Source organism: Eleutherodactylus coqui, chromosome 10 (genome assembly GCF_035609145.1).
Source record: "Eleutherodactylus coqui strain aEleCoq1 chromosome 10, aEleCoq1.hap1, whole genome shotgun sequence".
Taxonomy (NCBI): domain Eukaryota; kingdom Metazoa; phylum Chordata; class Amphibia; order Anura; family Eleutherodactylidae; genus Eleutherodactylus; species Eleutherodactylus coqui.
The window spans coordinates 23209768-23232369 of NC_089846.1; the positions used below are offsets into that span (position 1 = coordinate 23209768).

Here is a 22602-nt window from a genome sequence, read left to right on the forward strand (position 1 = left end):
AGTACCTTGTACCACCTCTAGCTTGGATACAACATGTGATATGAGCGGGCATGGAGGCTCTAGCACCCCGTTGTACCGCCTCTAGCTTGGCTACAAGATGTGATACGGGCGGGCATGGAGGCTCTAGTACCCTGTTGTACCGCCTCTAGTTTGTATAGAAGATATGATACAGGTGGGCAAGGAGGCTCTAGTACCCTGTTGTACCACCTCTAGCTTGGATATAAGATGTGATATGGGCGGGCATGGAAGTGTGACAATGTTGTGGGGACATTCTAGTGACCTCCTTGTGTGTGCGGCCGAGCATTATCCTGCTGGAAGCCGCCATGAGAGGAACACATGTGGCTGCAGGATGTCCTGAACATATCGCTGAGCTGTCATTGTCCCTCCTACCACTACTAGGGGGGGACCGACTGTCGTATGTGATGGTCCTCCAGACCATCACACCAGCAGAGGGCAGTGTGCCGCTCTACAGCAAAGGCAGAATTGACGCACTCACCCAGAGGTCTCCAGACACGAGACTAAACTAAAGAGACTAAACTAAACCTGGACTAATCTCTGAAGACAACCCGTTTTACACTCAGTAGCGTCCAGTTTCATCGTTCATAACACCACTGCAAACGGAGGCGACGGCAGGTGTGAGAGGCCGTACATGTAATGGGCACCCTGAGACCAAATATCTTTCAGCCAAGTGCCTGGAAATGGTTCCGACAGACACAGGGGTGTAACGACGGCGCCCCCTGTCTCTGGATGGCATACAATGAAACCATTTGCTGCTGCTCATGCTTGTCGGATGATCAGACAGTCCTCTCTACTGGTGGTCTGTCGGGGGGTCCTGAGCCCGGTCACCTTGTGTGCCCCCATCCACTGGTCCCAATGCCTCCTAACAGTCTGGTCAGAACAGCACAGCGGCGTCAATACGACCATCCAGCATCTCACATCCCAATAATGCGCCCCTCTCAGACTCTGGTAACGGTTGATATCCCTTCTCTGCGTCTTAGAGACGTCTAGTCATCTAATCACACCACAACTCTGATCATTTGCATATCTACCTGAGATGTAACTACATGCCAACCTTTGCAGCAAAACTTCAACTTCTTCCAGGTGTTTGCTACAAAGTGTATCTTAGAGGAACAGTTTGGTGTGAAATGTGTTTTCCAATGAGTTTTACATTGCATTTTGATTTTTTTTTCTTTCTTTTCTCTTTAGGCTTCACCGGTCACATCAAGCTTCCCAACTACTTGGGTCCCCACATTGTCTCAGATTCACGGGACTGTTCCAGCTGCTATCCCTCAGTCAATTGTACTCCCAAATTTTGCATCCGGAGGCATTCCAGCATACCCAGCATCACATGTCTGCCAGCTCAATGCAATGGGCAGCAGCGGCTACCCCGTTCAGTGGTCTAATCAGACACCAGCCCTTCCCGCACAGCACCTTGCAACCTACCAGCCTGGAATTGGAATGCAAGCGTTTCCCTCGGCTCCAGCTCAGAAAGCTGCTGCAGTCCCATCCTCCCCCAAATAATCCCTCTAAAATGACTACAGACTCTTCTCTGGGATTTCCCTGCCTTCCCGTACAGACTACATCAGACAACCACTTGCGGTTTCTTTTGTTTTTTCTTTTTTTGTCTTTTTTTTTAATGTTTTTGGTTGGTTGTGATACAAAGGGTGTGCTGTTATTTCCTCCCCCATTAATGGGGATTCTTTTTTTTCTGAAGCTTCTGTGCTGTGTTGTGTGAATCGGGTCTGAAGGTACCCTCGTTACCGCACATTAGTCATTCTGCAACGTGATTTCACTTTTTACTTTTATCTTGGAGAAAAAACAAAATTACTTTGAGGGAACTCCTGGTGCCATACAGGTGAATGAATGTGTCCCAGCCTTCAAAAGAAACTGCAGCCAAGCGAAGTATTGAGTGCGAGGTATGGGGGATATGTCACACGGCTCACGCTCCCCCATCACCTCCAAAGCCTTTGTACAGGGTTACACAGCACAACGTCTCCTTTCTACTAGAAAATCCTCTTGTGGCTTCTTCGTCCCCCATGTTTGTTGTTTTTTTTTTGTGGAGGGTGATAAAACGCCGCCGCCGCTGCCACCCCGGAGATCTTGTTGTTTTTTAGTTATCCAGGTATTCCATTTCTAAATATCCTAAAGCAGAAGCTCCCTACACCAGCTCTAGAATAATGTGAATTGATATGCTGTTGTGCAAAAAGTTCTGTGTTTTTTTTTTCCCCAGATGGTTTCTATCTACCCAGCAGTTGGTACACTCGGTGCCATACATCGACGGCGACCAGCTTGGTTGGCTCCAGAGCGGGGCTGCTTGGCTTCTTGCTTGGCCTTGCTCTGGAGTGAAATGTCTCTATGGCTTCACCTGCATGCTTCTTAAGTGCCCCTTCCCTTCCCGCAGTACCTTCTTCTAACATAGAGGCCTTCTAGCTTCTGTCTTTCGCACAACTGCTGCTTCTGCTTTGCCTGCAGACTCTTGCTGTGCCTTTGGGGATATCGTACATTCTACCATCTCTCAATTTGATAATGCCATTTTGCCCATTTACTGTACTTAAACCACAGTGTGTATACTGTATAGGCTGGAGGCTTTATAAGTTGAGCTCTTTGTAGATGCATCTTTATACTAGAATAACGTCTTTTTTTTTTTCCACCTTTTTTCCATTTTTTCCCCCCTATTATTTTAATGAGGGCTTAATGTGAATGAAGTTTGACAGTGTTGCAGAAAAACCGTGAATCCGTAATACCCATCCTTAGCTGATAGTGGCTCTGGTGGGACCCCTTCCTCCTAAAGTCCGATGTCATGGTTTGTAGAACACCCCCCAACGCGAGCGCTAATCTTTAAATGCAGGGAAAAAATGAAGCGTTACTGGATGTGGTCTGACGTGAGTAAGCATTTGCTGGGATCATTGGATTTTCATGGTCCTTCCAAGCGGAGAGAGCCATAATAGATAGGTCTTGATCCAAACCCGCCTGTCCTTCTAAACCTAGGTAACATCTTTAGAAGGGTTTTCCTAGACTAATTCCCCATTTACACGGGACGACTGCCATCTAAACGAGCGGACAATGTCACCGCTAGCCGTTGGTGTTCGTGCAGAATGTTTAGCCGGGCAGATCATCGCTGAGGATCACTAACGTCTCGCACAGCGCTTCACATTCTACGTGAGGCTCAAGCGAGGAGCGTTTAGACGTAGCGAGAAGTGAGCGAACCGGCAATGATTTAATGCCGGCTGAAACTGGGAGACAAACGCGAACCAAGTGAGTAGCGCACGACTGCTTCACGTTTAGACGGAACGATCATCACGCGTTTTTGTTTGAACGGATTTTGTGCGACAAATCGTTACGTGTAAACGGCCCTTAAGATATTGATGACCTATCGTCAGGATCAGCCATCAATATGTAATCGGTCTAGGTATGCCACTCGGGACCCCCACCGGTCAGCCATGCCTGGAATAGTAGCTCAGTCCCTTTCACTTGAGCTGCTCTCATAGGCCATCAGTATCTTAAGTCTTGGAACGGCCCTTTAAAGGGGTTATCTGCTAAGTGGCCCGGTTGGGATGACCGATGGGTTTGGATTATTACTTCTATCTAAATAGACTTTTTCTGATCCCAGACGAGCCCTTAAAGTGCACTCACTGATTTGTACGCTCTTTATAGCTCAAGGGTACAGTAGTACATTGATTTTTGAGCCATAATTGGAAGGCAGCACGGTTAATATTGCACATGGGGAAGATGGGTATTAACAGGAGAGCAGCAGTCACTCCTGTTTTTACTGCCCGGTACCCCCCCCCCCCCTCCCCATAAGGTGTTCTGTAAGGTTCGGACATTCAGTCTTTACATCCTCGAGGACCGCTGTCTCCTATACGTTCTAGCTGTACAATGTTCTCTTGTCCTCTGTGTGAATGAACACGGCTCGGTAGAATGTATCATTTCTACTGTATTTTACGTTTTTCTTTTTGTTTTTATCTACCTCGTTTGATAGTGCTCATCCTAATTACAGGACCTCCGGTTTGTATCAGAGAAGGGTCTTTCCTTCTCTCTTGCCTTCCTCTCTGTTCTTCCCCCAAACGGGGAGCTGAACCGAAGAACACGGGAGCCACAGAGTCGCAGCCCAAAAAAAAAAAAAGCCAATTTCGGTTTCTAACAACCTGAAGGATCCGCTCTTTTCTACACGTCATTTCCTTTAACTGACTGCGACTACAAACCGCTCGGTGAATCAACATGTGAGAATTGTTTTTTTTTAGTTTTTGCCCCTCAACCTGCGCTGGAAGTTATCACCAATTTGCTTTTCATTCTCACAAATAGGGCTACATCGTGTTTACTGGGGGGTCATCACATTCCCATGACAAGGTCTCGTCTTCCTGGGCATCATGGGAGATGTGTCTTGGCCAAAGCTGACTAAAATGTAACTATCAACCCCTTTGAAAAACTTGAAGACTTTTTGTTTTTTCTGATACAGGATTTTCATCTTGAGCTTGCCTTTCTGTAGTTAAACTGCTGCAGCCCTAAGAAAGTAAATGCACTTAGCTTTAAGGATAGACGTTCATTTTACTATGGTTTTAATTTCATTTTACAAATGTTTTATAGAATTAGGAAAAAATTTCAGTTTTGGGTTTTGTTTTTTTTTACCCCCCTCCCCCCCCCTTTTTTTATTTTACTAAGAAACAGCGGCACGCTCGTCCAGGGGCGGTGTGTCATATTGCAGTTCATACGCATGTAAGTTGATATGGCTTAGCTGCAATATCAGACACATCCTGTAGAGGGTGACGCAGCTTCAAGAAAAAAAAAAAGTGTAACTTTTTTTTTCTTCCCCCTAATCTGGACGACCCTTTTTAGAGGGGTCTGTGTACCTTTTTGTCGCCTTCTACCCCGTGGCCGGAGATGAACTACCTGGTCTGTGAGTATGTGAAGACACTGCTAACTGTATAGGAAATATGACGATGTAGTAACAAAGCATTTCTTAGGTGCCCATACACCTTCAGCAACTACCGGATGAGCGATCACTCATCCAGCAGCTGTGGTCCTCCTACCCCCATTCCAAAAACCCACCTCTATCATCAGTGTGTTCAGACGACTGCAGTTTGTGTATGGGGACCTTAAAGGAGGGGTTGTCTAGTTATAAACTATTGACGGCCTATTTTCAAGCTAGGCCATCAATAGTATATCGGCATAGGTCAGTCACCTGAGAACGCCACCGATCGGCTGTTTTCTGGGACAGTGCACTGAGGTGATCTCTGCAGGAAGTAGACAACTCTGATCTCACTGCAGTGGCCAGGCTTGGCATTGCAGCCTTTCACTTCTAGGGGAACTTTGCCTCTAATTCCAAATATTGCTTCCTGCAGGAATCCTCCCAGTGCTCGAGTACACCGGCCTTGCGAACATCTAAATGACGGGGGTCCTGGGTGACCAATCTGCACTGATCTTCTATTAATGGCCGAACCCAAGGGTAGGCTAGCAATACTTTACAACTGGACAACCTATTTTAGTTCCTTGCTTCTGAATGTATCCTTGAAGACCATGTAGTTTACCCCTTTTGCCACCGAGGTGGAAGCCCATGAAGGTGGATGACCCCATGTTTTGGTCGTAAGATGCCAGCAGAGGCATGACTAGATCCCTTTGGGTACTAGCAGCCATGTATTGTCGGGGTGGGCACTACTGCTTTCTTTTAGCTAAGTTGTGCTGTATATATTTCGTTTGCCATCTGAAGTCCTCTGTTCAGCTTTAAACCTCCTTGGACGCACAGTCTAGCGGACGGCGATATTGATGTAGGAGCTCTGTTAATGTGAATGTGCCATAATACTCCCGTCAGACGGTCGTTTTCGTGATGTAAATGTGTTCTCTACTTTTGAAGCAGTTATTGACGGATCCTGGAATGAACGAGTCTTTGTGCCCAACCCAAAAGTGTCACCTTGCATGAACTATATGGCGCTCGGTAAGAGAAGTTGTGAGGCGGTGAGGACGGGCCTCGGAAAGTCTTCGGTGTAGTAACGTCTGTGGCCTACGATGCTGTATGGTGAAGCTGTGCTTTCTGGTCCTTATGTTGTGGGGAGTGTGGAAGACCATCGTGTCTCTCAGAAACATGGAGTAAAGTTCGTCATACACTGAGCCGACGCTCGTTAGGTTCTGTATGGTCGCAGGGGGTTACGTTATCGGACTTGTAGCAACTACTGAACTGTGAATAGGACTTTCCCCTCTTTCCGGGGCGCGGGATGTAACGGAGCTCTCCATGCTTAATGTGGTTTGGCGTGATAATTGCAGAACGTCTGTCGCCTTTCGCCGCTTTCGATACTCTTTACTGCGAGGCGTTGGCGTGCAAGTAGCGGCGGCACACGGAGGATTTTCTGGTACGCGGTCGGTAACGTCCTCTGTAAACATATCTGCTTTGTGTCTTTTTTGCTCGGCCGTCTGTTTGTCTTTTTAAGGTGAATGTAGCTTTTGGGAATGTAATCCAAAATCTCTCCAGCTCCTTGGTCTCACTTCTTACCTAGTGAAGCAATGTAAGCAGACCACTCTGCTGGCATCCTTTCCGAAGTGCAAACACAGCCCACGTGAGAGGTGGGGCACGGTGACTGGAGGAACTCGGTGCTTTGTCTTTGTCCTTTATACGGTGACGTTATGTAACAGGAGGTATGAGGCGGTAATGCCGCAGGCACTGGGAAATACGCATCCTCAAGACGTCTTCTATTCGGCTGCTTCCTCGGTATCGTTACAGATGCAGGAGTATACTAGGAGGCCATTCAGAAGTTTTGGGGGGGAGCTGAGTGGTGGGCAACACGGCTGCCCATACAAATTCACACCCAACTTTTATGGGCGCTACAATTTACCAACTTTCTATAAAAAGAAGAAAAACCCTATAACGAAGCAACGGCCGAAGGACGACGACTCCAGGATTCATATTTATGGAGTATTCTTGAAAAAGGGCCTATCTGCTCTCCTCACATGGCCGTTTTAGTAAACCATTGCATTCCCCATTAAATTACTATTCTGAAACTCTTGTGTTGCTGCGTTCCTCTGTTGTTCCTCCAGGAAATGCATGAATCAAGTGAAAACTGGGTAATGTCACTCCTCTTGTCACGGACATGGACAGCGGTGATTAGACAGTGCCAGATTACATAGCGACACTCCTTATTGACAAGAGGAATGTTAACGACCAGTTGTCACTTTTTTTATTCATACATTTCCAGGAGGAATAATAGAAGAATAGTGCAATGCAGACTTCTAAGAAATGATCCAGATCTAGTGTCTCATGAGGAATGCAGGTACTAAAAACGGACGAGTCAGAAGAGGTTGACTGTCTTGACCTTGTCGGGAGTTGGGGGATTTGCAGTTGAGGGGCGTCCTGTTTGCCTGCAGCAGCGCACAAGCTTTATCCGATGCGGCAGCGCCGGCTCCATGTACGCCGGCGACTTGTGGCTCTCGACAAGCGGATGCATCTGTAGGAAAGTAGGCGTTTGATGCTCTGCAAGTCAATACGGTTTCGGTTCGTTGGGACTCGCCGCTTTACGCCACTGTTGTCGTTTTTTCTGTTCGGTTTCATGCGTTGGTATCTGTTACATACGAGAAGCAGAATCGCGAAGCTTCACTTTCTCGATTTGAACCTGCTGATTTTTGGAACGACGTTTGTGTACACGATTTTGTTGTCGACATTTCCAGACTGTGAATATTTTTTCGCGCTCCCCAGGGATTTGTTCAGAATGTCTGTCCCTTTAACGCTCTCCTTCTTCTCCCCCCCCCCCCCCCCCCTTTTTTCTTTCCTTTTTACTGCTGGAAACCAAATAGCAGTGAACATTGCAATGAATCTTAAGAGCCGAAGCGACAACTGCGTTTCAGTTCTGTTGAAGCGGCGGCTCCGGCTCGGTCTCTCGTCTCTTTTTCTCTTTGCCTTTTTGTATTATTTCTTATGAGTCTGAACAGATCCCTGCTTTAAATCTACCAGTGGTTTGTGTTTTATACATAATATATATATTCTTATTACAAGTACTGTGTTTATTTTTGAAAGTTGGTCTTTTACTGCAATATACTTAAGTTTAGAGACGCAGCATGCACTTTTTTGGGGTATTTTAGAATACTAACATTCCATCACTGGAATTGTAATTGTTTAACTACAGGAGGGTCTTGTAAAGTTTGCATAAAAAAATTCATTAAACCGTCATTATTAAACGTTTCCTCGTCTTCTTTCTTGCACGCGTTCACAGACGGTCTTCAACTTTTCACACTTGCGGGTTTTTACAGAAGCTGTGGCTTCGTATTTCCTGCTTCACTTTTTAACAGAAGCGTGAAATTAAAGTGTAACGGCACATTCCAAAAACTTCTGAGCTTTCAACGGTTCTGATCGCCGAGGAGTTCGGGTAATGGGACTCCCAGGATCGCTAGAACAAAGAGCTGAAGTTCATCAGAGCTTCGACTTGGCTTGGTGGCTGAAGACGTGCTCCATGGAAAGTCTATGAGCCCGTCTTCAGCTAGCAAGTGCCGGCAGCGCACGAATGAGCTCTTCAGCTGCTTCATTGTAATAGCGTGGAGGTCTCAGCACCCGCACCCCTGCAATCAGAACTTTTGCTATGTCCTTAGCAAAGGTTTTTGTCAAGTGCTGTTAGGGGGACTTCACACGGGTGACCATGATATCGGCCCAAGAAACGCAGACAGAGATCGCTCATATGAATAAACAGACTTGGCATTTTTTACATGCCAGTACCGTCCATAGTACTGTGAAGATCTTCCATGTGAATATAGTCACGCCAAATTCACACTTGCACTATGGCTTTTGTTTTCATGATCCGCTATGGGGAGCCCACGGTCCAAACGGATCTTTCTTATGATGGAATCCAATGGCACCAAATGGACTCTACTTTCTATAAATGGGTTCATTGTGTTTCTATGCGGCTGGCTGACTGGTTCCCAGATGAAATGGCGCAGCGTGCCGTACAATTACATGCAAGATTTTCATTAAAATTACTGATGCTGGCTCCGAATGGAATCTCCAACACTGATGTTGACCAACTTTACACATTGCAACTTTACACTGAATAAAATTCAGTCCAACCCCAGTGGCCACTAGGTGGCGCTTAGTAGCTCACTGAAGACAGTTGACTTTACAGGTCTACATGCTGCTTAGACTATTGTGTGTATGGAGGCCTCCTGACTCCCCCAACTGATGATTGTAGGAGAGGGACCTGGGCAAGTTTTGCTTGACAGAAAGGAAAGCGGGTGTAGTAAAGTACGTAAAGGGAGTGTGCCAGAGGAGCAGAATGCACTCTCCCGTGATTGGGTTGTGCTAAGTTTGGGCACAACTGCACTTGGTGTTTGGCATCAGACATGTAGAGATCATAGCGGACCATGGTAGTAACTGATGTGGAAAGTGAAAAATGTCAACTGGTGTTGGTGCTGCTAAAGTATCGGAGTAATGATCTAAAGCAGTGCTTCCCAAACTACGCTCCTCACAACCCCCAATCGGTCACATCATCTTCAGGATTTCTGTAGTATTGCGCAGGTCATATACAGTTAGGGCCAGAAATATTTGGACAGTGACACAAGTTTTGTTATTTTAGCTGTTTACAAAAACATGTTCAGAAATACAATTATATATATAATATGGGCTGAAAGTGCACACTCCCAGCTGCAATATGAGAGTTTCCACATCCAAATCGGAGAAAGGCTTTAGGAATCATAGCTCTGTAATGCATAGCCTCCTCTTTTTCAAGGGACCAAAAGTAATTGGACAATGGAATCTAAGGGCTGCAATTAACTCAGAAGGCGTCTCCCTCGTTAACCTGTAATCAATTAAGTAGTTAAAAGGTCTGGGGTTGATTCCAGGTGTGTGGTTTTGGATTTGAAAGCTGTTGCTGTGATCAGACAACATGCGGTCAAAGGAACTCTAAATTGAGGTGAAGCAGAACATCCTGAGGCTGAAAAAAAAGAAAAAATCCATCAGAGAGATAGCAGACATGCTTGGAGTAGCAAAATCAACAGTCGGGTACATTCTGAGAAAAAAGGAAATCACTGGTGAGCTTGGGAACTCAAAAAGGCCTGGGCGTCCACGGAAGACAACGGTGGTGGATGATCGCCTCATACTTTCTTTGGTGAAGAAGAACCCGTTCACAACATCAACTGAAGCCCAGAACACTCTCAGGGAAGTAGGTGTATCTGTCTCTAAGTCAACAGTAAAGAGAAGACTCCATGAAAGTAAATACAAAGGGTTCACATCTAGATGCAAACCATTCATCAATTCCAAAAATAGACAGGCCAGAGTTAAATTTGCCGAAAAACACCTCAAGAAGCCAGCCCAGTTCTGGAAAAGTATTCTATGGACAGATGAGACAAAGATCAACCTGTACCAGAATGATGGGAAGAAAAAAGTTTGGAGAAGAAGGGGAACGGCACATGATCCAAGGCACACCCCATCCTCTGTAAAACATGGTGGAGACAACGTGATGGCATGGGCATGCATGGCTTTCAATGGCACTGGGTCACTTGTGTTTATTGATGACATAACAGCAGACAAGAGTAGCCGGATGAATTCTGAAGTGTACCGGGATATACTTTCAGCCCAGATTCAGCCAAATGCTGCAAAGTTGATCGGACGGCGCTTCACAGTACAGATGAACAATGACCCCAAGCATACAGCCAAAGCTACCCAGGAGTTCATGAGTGCAAAAAAGTGGAACATTCTGCAATGGCCAAGTCAATCACCAGATCTTAACCCAATTGAGCATGCATTTCACTTGCTCAAATCCAGACTTCAGACGGAAAGACCCACAAACAAGCAAGACCTGAAGGCTGCGGCTGTAAAGGCCTGGCAAAGCATTAAGAAGGAGGAAACCCAGCGTTTGGTGATGTCCATGGGTTCCAGACTTAAGGCAGTGATTGCCTCCAAAGGATTCGCAACAAAATATTGAAAAAAAAATATTTTGTTTGGGTTATGTTTATTTGTCCAATTACTTTTGAGCTCCTAAAATGTGGAGTGTTTGTAAAGAAATGTGTACAATTCCTACATTTTCTATCAGATATTTTTGTTCAACCCTTTAAATTAAACGTTACAATCTGCACTTGAATTCTGTTGTAGAGGCTTCATTTCAAATCCAATGCGGTGGCATGCAGAGCCCAACTTGCGAAAATTGTGTTACTGTCCAAATATTTCTGGCCCTAACTAACTCAGTGCTTGTTGGGGGGGGGGGGGGGGGGGGTCGTGACAGCTAGAGTCTGGAAACTCTTATCTAGGTGCTTTATTATTAAGTGCTTCATGCAGATTACACATTTCATCCTTGGAAGATCTCGATCTAAGGATGAAACTCCTAATAACTCACAGTATAACACACCAGAATCCAGTTGTGAGCATTTTGGATCATTATGCCAATAAATCATTGGCACCACTCACAGCTGGCATTTTCTACTATCCTTACCCTAATAGCTAATGCCTGGGGGTGGAAAAAAGGATCGGCCACGTCGCATTTCAATGCCTGGTCCTTTTGTTTTCCCTGGAGATGAGCCACTCCCAGTTGTCTTATTACTGCTTTCTCTACTGCCCTCATGGAAAACGCATGACTGCTCACCCACGGGTTTCGGGAAATCGGGAGAAATTGCTGTCGTCCAAATGAACTGTTGGTCCACAGCTGGTAAAGGTTGTAGGGCACCTTAATGAGAGCCGTATCCAAGGGCCGTCTTACACTGATCGATAACACTGGTCAACAAATCCAAAAAAAAACATTTTTGTATCTGGTTTGGAAACAGGTTAATTTAACTAATCAGTGGAAGAATCCGATTCTATCGATCCTGTCACATTTCTGAGATACATAGTACTATTACAGAGACAATAATACAGTATTGCCAAATAGTGTCTGGCTTTAAATACAAAAAATAACATGTACAGCTCAATGTTTTTTCTGGTAATGTAGTTGTGGAAGAAACTCAAAAAATACCGATATGCTGAGGTAAGAGTAAAGAAGTGCCTTATGCAGATGACAGCACACACTAAACATCAGTACAGATCGGCTCATGTTGGTAACCTTCCTGCTCAACTACATAGCTCTGCCATCTAGTGACCATTTTTAGAACTTCATCCACTGTGTATTACATTCAAATAAAGAGTTTAGCTTAATCACTGATTTAATTTTCTATAACTAATTCACCAGAAAATGAACACAAACACCTTTTTAAAAAAAAAAATTGAGAAAATCTAAATTACATAAACGCCTTACGTGATACAACACTTCTAGAGGTAAACTTGGATTCTACGCCCACAAATCCATAAGAATTGATATATCGCACACCAGATCAAAAAATGCTGTTGAGCAGTGTAATAGTTCCGTGTAAATGCTGCCAACGACTGAAGACCGAACAATAACCTTTCTTCACGTTTCTTCCATGGTTGTAGAAGAATGTATCACCATGTCGATTTCTATGGATAAGCTTGGCCAGAGCGCTGGTCCTTGAGGTCTGCAGGCATCTGAGCCGGTACCAGCCGACACTTGAGGGGCGCTACTTGTGTTTCGAAGAAACAAAGGATCTGACAAGTAAGAATGCCACCCGGTGGGATCTGGCCGAGATCAGGCCATCAAGTATTGTGAAGTGGAAACCCTAGAGCCTGAACAACAGCTCAGCCATGAAAGATTGGGCCATGATCGCCAGATCTAAAGTACTCAAGATCATTGCCCACAGTCCTGTCTGCAGCAGTCACTGGTGCTTCCCAAAACTGCCCGTGGAGCAGTTTGTCGGTGGGTATCCTGAATGCGGTTTCCATTGTAGGCACGTACCAGTATGAGGTCACAATGGCTGGAGTGGCACCTGCATTGGCTGCAGGGGCTAGAGTAGTCTGATGCCCAAAGTGTTAGGCAGGAGAGGAAAGCTTACCTCGGTCACATGGGCTAAGTATCATGGGGGCTCCATAGTAAAACTGGGGCTCGGGAGAAGTCCCCTGTGCTATTAAAGGGGTTGTACAGGGCCACACCGGTCCATAAGATGCAGCTGCTATTGCAGCTCCATTGAAGTAAATGGGCATGAGCTGCAATGCCAAGCACAGCTGTGGCAACCCTTTTAATCAAAATCCGATCCCCGATGTTGTGGAATTTGATGCAGATTTTGTGCTGCGCTCCGTGTAAACGCCCCCCTGATGTAGCTTCATGTTTCTCGGAGATGGGGTGAACGTACGCCGGCACTACCCACTACAGCGGCTGCAGAAGTGCCCTATCTGGTTTGGGGCTCATGCACACGGGTGGATTTCTGCTGCAAAATTCGGAGCGGCCTCCGCCTCCACAGCAATAACCCGCCATGGCATGCTATGGAAAAGTGATTCTTCATGCGCCCCAGCGGGAATGAATTGTGGTTTCCGCTCGCGGAAGAAAAATCGCAGCATGCTCCATTTTCCTGCGGCTTCTATTCAGGCAGGAAAAGGAGGAGTTTAGAAAAAATCAGCACCGTGCAGGCGAGACGTGCGGACCATCCGCAGCAGACTCAAGATTCACAAAGCAGGCACGCACGAACGCCGCTGCCCCTAGGGTCGGATTCCACATGTGGGATCTGATTCGCCTGTGCATGCAGCCTAAGACTGCCTTCACACGGATTGTTTTTGTTGCGGTTTCGCAATGAATCACTTTTTTCTTGAACCAGATTCTCTTTTTACCAATATTCACGGTTTCTGGGGGGAAAAAAAAATTCCATGCCGTTTTTAATTGCGGGTAGAGATGAGCGAACGTACTCGGATAAGCACTACTCGTCCGAGTAATGTGCTTTATCCGAGTACCTCTCTGCTCGTCCTGAAAGATTCGGGACGCGCCGCGGAGCGGGGAGCTGCAGGGGAGAGCGGGGAGGAACGGAGGGGAGATCTCTCTCTCCTTCTCTCCCGCCCGCTCTGCCCCGCTCCCCGCTGCGACTCACCTGTCAGCAGCGGAGCGCCCCGAATCTTTCAGGACGAGCGGGGAGGTACTCGGATAAAGCACATTACTCGGACGAGTAGTGCTTATCCGAGTACGTTCGCTCATCTCTAATTGCGGGTAAAAGCTACGTGTGAACGCGGCTGTGCAGAACAGCAAGGATTATATACCAATTAACACTCAAGCAAACACACGCTGACGACGATGGTTGCCGCGCGGGTACATATGTTGAAACAGAAATAACAGGCGGGTGCGATAAAGTCCGCTGCAGCTGTCGGTGACATCGCTGATCATCCTCGCCGGCTGTCATTATGTGTGGGAACAATGATTTGGCAATAACGAGGCAGCTGACAGCAACGTGCGATGCTTGGTGGGAACGTGATAGCGCCTGGGTTGGCAGTGCCAACTCTCACATTTACAGAAATAGCATTACCCCTGGTATGCCAAGTGCATCATCACATGAATATAGCAGCTTCTGCTCTGCAATGACCTCCTTAAAGGGATTGTCCACTCTAATAGAGCACCGCTCCATTCAGTCTGGTCCTTCCCATCAGGACATGGGAGGAGAAATACCCGCTGTCTATGAAGTTACGCACGCTCAGTACCGCCATCTTGGGCTGCTGTGCATTGTATCCGGACCCTGATCTGCCACGTAGAGCGAGGTGATGACACGTTCTGTGTGTTGTAGGAGCATGTTAACAACAGCGACAAACTAGAACTAAACCTACTAACTCGTTCCCAAATGTGAGGTTTCCATATTCTTTCTACGACCGACGAGGAGGAGGAGAGCGTCTCAAGACCTAGGGTGAGGAGTACAGAAAGAAGCCGCCATACGGGATACATTGCTGGAGGCTCTTGTGGACGCCACAACTCCACCTGCACAATGTCCTCTGCGGATAGAAGAGTCCCAACGATGCCGAATGCGTTTCACTATATTGCGCATATGTGTAACTCCCATAGACGTCTATGGGGATCCTTGATGTGCACAAAAACAGGGCAGGTCCTATTATATTCGGTGCATGCAAAAAAGGGAAATGAGAACGGACCCATGTGTGCAAATACACAAGAAATGTAATTGGCTGAAATCGGTGATTTTTGTGGGCCTCCTGACTCCCATTGCGGAAGATGATCTCCCACTCGAAGTGTCCAGCAGGGGCTTCTTCCACCTTCGTTATTTGGAACACAGATCTGGTCTCCTATGTTGTGTACCTATGTGCATAAGGGGGAGCTGGGGACCAAAACTCTAGCTAACAGCTACTTGTATGTCCAGAGGCAGATGGACTTCTCTAGCCCCGCCCCTTCTAGGGGAAGCCCTCTAGCCCTGCATCTCTCCAAATAGGGGGAGATATGTAAGAGATCCCCTGTTGCTCCGCCCCCATCTCTATGGGGGATTTCTAGGCTGCTTCGCGATCTTCTTCAATTGATATCAATGGGACCGGCGCTTATCGCTGATTTTTCTTGAGTGAACACATCGCAAATGAGAATGAAACCATTAAATGTGTAAACGCATGATTATGAAACCAATGATTTTCACTCTCGTAGGAAAGTCTATCTGTGGGTAAGAGCCCTTGGTAGGTAGGTAAAGGCCCCTGGTAAGCACCGAGTCGTGACGGACTCCTTGGGTAATGTCACATCATGGTGGTTCCCCAGTCATCTTGCCTTCCCCATCAAAGTGTGTTAAAGCAAATCAGCAGTACTTCGCTGTCCTCCTGGTCTTTGTTTTGGAATAAATACCACCTGACTGCTGCAGCCAATCAGAGGCCTCGGCCGTCATGTGCTGCACTCCTGTCATCGCTGCTCAGATACTAGGAGTCGTGATGCCAGGAGAATGGCCTCTGATTGGCCGCAGCGGTCAGGTGGTTTCTGTTCCAAAACAAGGCCCGGGAGGATGGCGGGGCTGCAGCGGTGGGTCTGAGGGCGGGGAAGGCCACTGCTTTTCTTGTTTTCACACAGTATGAGGGTGAAGCCACACAAACGTATATCGGCTCGGGGGCGGGAGCTCAGTTCCTGCTCCTGGCTCTTCCTTCCTCCCCCCCCTGCACACGAGGACAACGTATATCGGCTCGGCGTGAAAACCGAGCCGATATACGTTCGTGTGGCTTCACCCTGAATCTGTTTTTAAGCATGGCCTAGCATCTGGTCCGTCCTTTAGGGAAGCACACAGCTCGGAGCGTGCGTCGCGCCAGCGTCAGCCATCAGTGCCCACGCCTACCCGACAGCTGCCGGGCCGCACCTACAAACAAGTGCAGCCTTGCAATTAGCGATATGACACGCCATTAAGGCCTTCACACGAGCGGATGCGTATTTGCGCGCACCTCAGCGCTGTGTATGTGCAGAATGAACTATGTTTTTGCGCGTGTATCGGCGTATTTTATCGTACTTTTTGCGCCCGTAAGGCGTGTTCATTTGCATGCTCAAACAAAGACGCGCCAATTAAAATGGCTAATTAGTCTTCATTTCTCCAGCAGTGCTTTAAGCATCTCCTTGCGGATTGCACGCCCATTTGCGCAACCCCACCATTAACTTCTATGGGGGCTTATGGCGCACAAATACGCAGGAAAACATAGAATTTTTTTTTATTGTGCAACCGAAATGCGGCAATGTGAATGAGCGCACTGAAAGCGATTGTTTCTATTCTCTGCGTATTGCGTGCGCACATGTTGAGCGTATACAAATACGCTCGCGAGAAGCCAGCCTAGCGCTAATTGCCAGGCTCCACCTGAGGTTGGAGGTGCAACCTGCCAATTGGTGGGAAAACGCAAGTGAGCGGCGGCCGCGAACGCACATGTAAGGGCGGCCTCCGGCAGAGTTGTGGTTTCTGGGCTCCAATGCAAAAATCTGTACCGGGGGCTGCGCCAAGCCTCCTGCCCACCATTGTAGTACCGCTCTCGATGGTCGAGGGTACTGGGTACTACTGCCACCATCTCACCCCCTACTTATGAGAGGTCACAGCAGGGACCCGTTCAGACGTATGTTTGCCCCCCACTACGTAACGCTCCAAATACCCCCAACTTTAAGCCCCTTAAGTAATTTAAACGACCCGACAAGAAACCCCACAGCGCCCTTTTTCCTCTGAGGTTCAACTACTATTTCTCACTTCCATTACTGAGCAACGACTGGCTTCATGACACGGCCTACGTAAGAGAAAGGGGCACTGTCGCTGGCGTCGTCAGCACAAGCCCTCTGATGCCACTTTTTCCGCCATATTTGTCTCTGCGCTGGCACTTTGAATGAAATGAATTCTAATGCCCACCATTTTGCACAAGTGCCCAATGCTATTGAAGAGTTTGGCCTTTTTTTTTTTATAAGGCCCAGCTGTCTGCCCTGTAGTGATGTGCAGGTAAACCCTCTGAAAATGCCAACAACTTCCATCTAAAGCCCTTGGAAGGGCAAAAACTTTATGCCTTTTTCCCCTGAACTATTTAGAATGGCAGAATCCACTGGCAAGTGTTGTCGGGAGATGTAGTTCTAGGCTTCCATCAGTCTCTAGTAATGTTGCCTCTCACTAGTCACGTTCAAACTACACTTCCCAGAATGCACTGAGCTTCCTCACCGCCTCCTTCTTCTTCTCCGGTACTCCTTTCAATTATATTCTGTTCCTCCTGAGGTAACAAAGCTTTAGTATCGGCTACGGGCGGCCGCGGACGTGTTCCTTCTGACTAAAAGTCTCTAAGCGCTTCGTCTCTTAAATGAGAAAACCCCATTAGAAAAGACGGACCTTCACCCGCAAAGGCTCTCGGTTGATGTAGTTCACTCTCCAAGTCCAGCCATAGCGGGATACCGAGGCGAGGACTTCACCTCCCAGAAATCAACGCGCTCCTCAGAGAAGTGTAGGCAGACGTTGAAGCTACCCGCGGCCGACGGGATTTGTAGTTCGCTTTGCCTTAGTCATCAGTCACTGATAAAGAGGCGGGAACTACAGCTCCCAGTCAACACCGCGCCCCTCAGTGTAAGCTGGGGGGAAGAGTGGGGCGTAGTGTTAAGAGAGCTGCCGAAGAAGAAGGCGATTAAGATGGCGGCCTGTGCCGCGCAGGGACTCTCCCCCCGCACCCAGCTCCTGTGAGGAGGCCGCCGCCGCAGTCTCCGCGCCCCCCCCGCCGCTCTCCACCTCGTCCTGCGCGCGCGCCCTCCCTCTTCCCGCCTCGCGTCGCCCGGCCGCCTCCTCTCACCGTCCCGCCGCGGCCCGGCACAATGGGGGTGCAGGGCTTCCAGGAGTTCCTGGAGAAGCGATGCCCGGGGGCGGTGGTGCCCGTCGACCTACTGAAGTTGGCCCGGACGGTGGCCCGCCAGCAGCACCGGGCCGGCCTGTCCCCGGGGGGTTACCCGCCGCCTCCCCCGCAGCCCCCCTCCCCGGCGGCGCCCCCTCCTCCCTGCCGGGTCCTGGTGGACGCCGACTCGGCGCTGCAGCGGCTCTATGGCGGCTACCAGACGGACTGGGTGTGCGGCGGCCAGTGGAACGCCATGCTGGGCTACCTGGCGGCGCTGTCGCAGGCCTGCCTATACCAGGGCGGCCTGGAGCTGGTGGCCATGTTCAACGGCACGCTGGCCAAGGAGAGGCTCCCCGAGTGGGCGCGGCGGGCGCAGGGCGAGCGGCAGACGGCGCAGCTCATTGTCAGCCACGTTGGAAACAAGGGCACCCCGCCCCCCCGGGCCTGGTTCCTGCCACCCGCCTGCCTGGCGCACTGCATCCGCCTGGCCATGATCCGCTTCAGAGTCAAGGTAACCAGGAGGGGCAGTGTGCCACCTGTAGGACAGCCTATGCCAACTTGTGTGCCACCTGTAGGACAGTTCATGACAGCCAATGCCATATATGCCAATGTTTGCCTCCTGTATGACAGCCAGTGCCACCTGTATGCTACCCACTGCTACCTGTAGGGCTGCCAGTGTCACCTGCTTACCACCCCTTATGTAGGACAGCCGAACCCATCCCTCACCATATAGACTTGGGCAGAGTTGTGCTAACCATGCATGATGAGTTCAGTGACTCGGCAACATGCTGGGACTTGTAGTCCGGTGGCCGTAGAAGCAATGACTTTAGAATGGAAGGGTCTGTACAAATACTACTGGGGTCCGACGCACCTCCAGCGCCACACAGGAGCAAAAGCGGACGGCTCCGATCACTCCGTAGTGGCCGTCGCTTGTCATTGCAGCCAAGATCTTGTTAAGGCCTCACGCACACGGGCGGGTTGGCAGTGCGGAATCCGGAGCGGGCGTCCGCCGCACAAACCACCCAGAACATGATACGGGAAAGCGGTTTGTCCTGCCCACGAGTGGAAAACCACTGCTGGAGGAGGAGAAATCGCAGCGTGTTCTATTTCAGCACCGATTCCAAGTCGAATAGAAGCCGTCCGACCCGCGGCCCATCCGTAATAACATTGCGAAAAGGTCGCAGCATCCGTGTTATCGCCTGGCGACAGCGCGGGAACAGCGGGGATTTGGGGGGGAAAAACCCCTGTGCTGTGCATGTCTGACGGCGAGCCGTGCCACCCGTCCACAGTGCAGGAAAATCATGTACGAGCAGATGCCCGCTGGGCACGGCCCGATCCGGCTGGGGGCTCCCGCATGCAAAATCCGACCCGGCCGTGTGCAGCCGGCGTGAAGGGATGTTGCCATCTTGGCTTGCAATAACCAAAATTGGGGAAAGCGCTGCTATAGTTACCGGTCAGCGACTACGAACAGTCGGGCGCCGGTGAAGTGAATGGGAGCTGCGCTCTGATCATAGCGCTCATTCGCTTCAATAAGAGCTACGCAAATTGCGTCCGGCTGTTCCCGACAGAAGGCCGAGTTTTCCTATCTCAGCTATGAAAAGCCAAGATGGGAAGACCCCTGTTAAAATCAGTTGCAATATCAGCTGCAGTTACCAGCGCCGGCCACTACACTGGTCGGAGCTGCTGCCCCCTGGTGTATCGCAGCACTGATGACGAACGGCGGACCCCAACAATCAGCTGAGGTCAATAATAGTGTTTGTGTGGGAAACCCCTTGAGGTTGCTCTGACATGCCCGTTGTGCGCCACCTGTCCATGCAGCTGCTGCAGGGGAATCGGGGAAAGGAGCATCATGGCGGGTGTATGGCACAAGTGGGCAGAATCTTCCCTCTGATCAGGTTGCATGAGGTGACGTTAAAGTGACCACCTTGTTTGGGGACAATTATGTCCTGGGGGGGGGGGGGGGTTCCTGCAGTTCTCCTGCCGTCCCTCTGATCTAATGCATTATATCTGCTCTGATTGGCCAGTATTGATCACATGAACAACTCTGGCCAATCAGAGCAGATACAGTGCATTAGTAGTCTAGAACTGTGGGGATTAGGTAGTCTGAAGATTTGTGGCCAAAAGTGGGAGCCGGCAGAGGGACGGCACAGAACAGGGACTACACCCTCCGCCGGGCCGGGGACAGAATCTTGTCCTGAAACTGGAGGGTCTCTCAAAAGCTGCCCGTATACAGTGAGCAAAGGGATCCAATAGAGCGGATTCAAAAAGATAGGCAGCGCCAGATGGGTATAGCGGCCCCTTATCCCAGTATGAGCATCCTCTCCGTCCCGCATCAGTGGCTTCTCCTGACTCGGTCCTAGTCTATTGCTGCCCCTATGTGGTGTCGGCATGGCATGTCTTATGCCCGTGTAGGACTCCTTCCGATGGCTGCAAGACCCGAAGCCCCCCTGAAGTTAGATCACCACGGGGGTCTGGGATGATGGGAAATTTTGAATCCCTTGAGCAGTGGGGATCGGTTATGACCTTCAGAATGAGTCCGATCCCTCAAAACTGGTGCAAGGTGAATAAGGAGCGACCGGCCGTTATGGACAACAACTCCGACTTCACGATGTACCACTTCTGTTTACGCAGGCGGCCATGTTTTTGTAGCCTCGCACAACCCCTGTTAGTACATGACTGATGCTGGGGGGCTTGTAATACTGCTGTGTGTTGATGAATGTCATGCCGTAGTAGTGCGCCGTCTGAGGCTGCGAGACCGTTATTGCGCTTCAGAACTGCGCGACCACGCTTCGCTTTTATCGTGACTAATGATGACCTGATGACCGACCGCTCTTGCGCCAATAAAGTTTTATGGCTGTATGATAGTTCTCCAACTCCCTAAGCGTCCGCCTTCTCGCGAGCGAATTACAGGCGCGTCGCTGCACAGCTACGATGGACGGATGGAGTGGGCGTAGCGAGCCGGCATACATGACGCTGTGGGGTCAGGTCAGCCGACCCGCGATCCGTCTGGGACGCTTGTCCGTAGTAGAGGTGCAAAAATGCGCCTGTAATATGCATTTCCCAAAGTGGCCGTACTTTTATGTCCTCCCCACTTTTCCAGATCTCTGCTTGCAGTCAGTGAATGAGACCCTTCTTGTTTCCATGCAGCGATTGACAGTCTGACCTGCAAATACTTCCCCCAGCTGAGATTTTCCTACGTTTATATCCATTCCGGATGCTGCCCCTTCACTAAATATGGATTCATCAAACTATTAGTCATTTCAATGGCGGAGAACAACGCTGCAGCGCGGGGGGGGGGGGGGGGTTCTGCCCATAACTTGCGAGTGCAAAAAGTTCAGTAAAATGCACAAGTCGCGCTCGTGTGAGTCCAGCAGGGGGCATCTACACGGAGGAGTTCAATATTGTTCCGAGAAAATTAACCCCGGGTGCTCCATGACGTACAGTTATGTTATGGAGGGAGATGGGGAGCTGATCCCGCGCCGTGTGTCACGGGTGCCGCGGTTTCTTAGTTGTCATTAGCACTAATTGCAGCTGTTAGCCGTTTTAATTCTTGGTTCGCTCCGGTGGTCAGTTCTGACCGCAGCATTTATATGCTCCTATCAGAGGTCCCGTACGACCCCTTGCAACCTTTTGGTTGCTTTACTGCCTGTCGGATCACGGTATGATGTAACACTGTAGTAGCGAGAAAACAAAACAAAAAAAAAAATCGAAAAATCAGTTTAAAATAAAAGTTTAAAAAAGGGCATTTTCTTATGTTTTTAATAAAAAAAGGTAAAAAAACCCCCTCAAAGCCCTATCTGTTACCGCTGCGTCCGATCTATTAAAGGAACGCGTTATTTATCCCGTATGGTGAACGTTGTAAAAAAAATACATATATATATATTATACATACGATGACAGGATTGCGCTTTATTTTTTGTTTGTTACCCAGTCTCTAAGAAAAAAATTATTAAAAAGCAATCAAAAAGTCCTATTTACTCCAAAAGGGATTCGATAGAAACTACAGGACGGCCCGCCGGTTTTTCAAGCGCCAGGGGGAGAGTGGCCTTAAGGGGTTAAACGGATATCGCAGACCGCTGATTTCACTCGCTATTGCAATGCACTTTGCGGTGTTCCACTTGCATGAAAGGCGCATCCGGGTGGGGGAGGGGGCTGCGGGTATCTTTATGCCCCCGTAAGAAATATCGGACGATTATTAAACAAAATCGCCCAAAAATAGAACGAGCTGCAATATTTATTTAATGGAAATGAACCAATAGCAGACAACGGGTGCGGCTCGTGTCCTGTTCTGGGGGTCTTGTGGCTCGGACGGATGCCACTATATAATCCTTATTTGTATAGCGCCAACTTAAACCGCCGCGCTTCTACGTATATATTTTACCGGCTGACTCGTATACGGCGGTCTGCTGTACTCTCCTGTACAGTCGATAATATATACCAGCTTAATAGAGTCCAAAAAAGATACTTTTTGCCTTTTGGGGGGGGGGGGGTCGGTGAAGCTCTAGGGGTGCGGTTAATGAGCTCCTGACATAATG

The 22602-nt window shown here is 48.8% G+C and overlaps 2 protein-coding genes across 5 annotated transcripts in view; both read left to right on the plus strand.

Annotated features, from left to right (window-relative positions):
- WNK3 (WNK lysine deficient protein kinase 3) overlaps positions 1 to 8161 on the plus strand; it is a 114088-nt gene extending 105927 nt beyond the window's left edge. For all 3 annotated transcript variants that reach the window (XM_066580561.1, XM_066580562.1, XM_066580564.1), the window contains exon 24: positions 1207 to 8161. In XM_066580561.1, the coding sequence (XP_066436658.1) occupies positions 1207 to 1521 (315 nt within the window). In that variant the 3' untranslated portion in view covers positions 1522 to 8161. The remainder of the gene's footprint in view (positions 1 to 1206) is intronic.
- A 9686-nt stretch (positions 8162 to 17847) lies between these two features.
- Positions 17848 to 22602, plus strand: part of FAM120C (family with sequence similarity 120 member C) — a 43242-nt gene continuing 38487 nt past the window's right edge. For both annotated transcript variants that reach the window (XM_066580565.1, XM_066580566.1), the window contains exon 1: positions 17848 to 18578. In XM_066580565.1, coding sequence (XP_066436662.1) covers positions 18051 to 18578 — 528 coding nt within the window. In that variant the 5' untranslated portion in view covers positions 17848 to 18050. The remainder of the gene's footprint in view (positions 18579 to 22602) is intronic.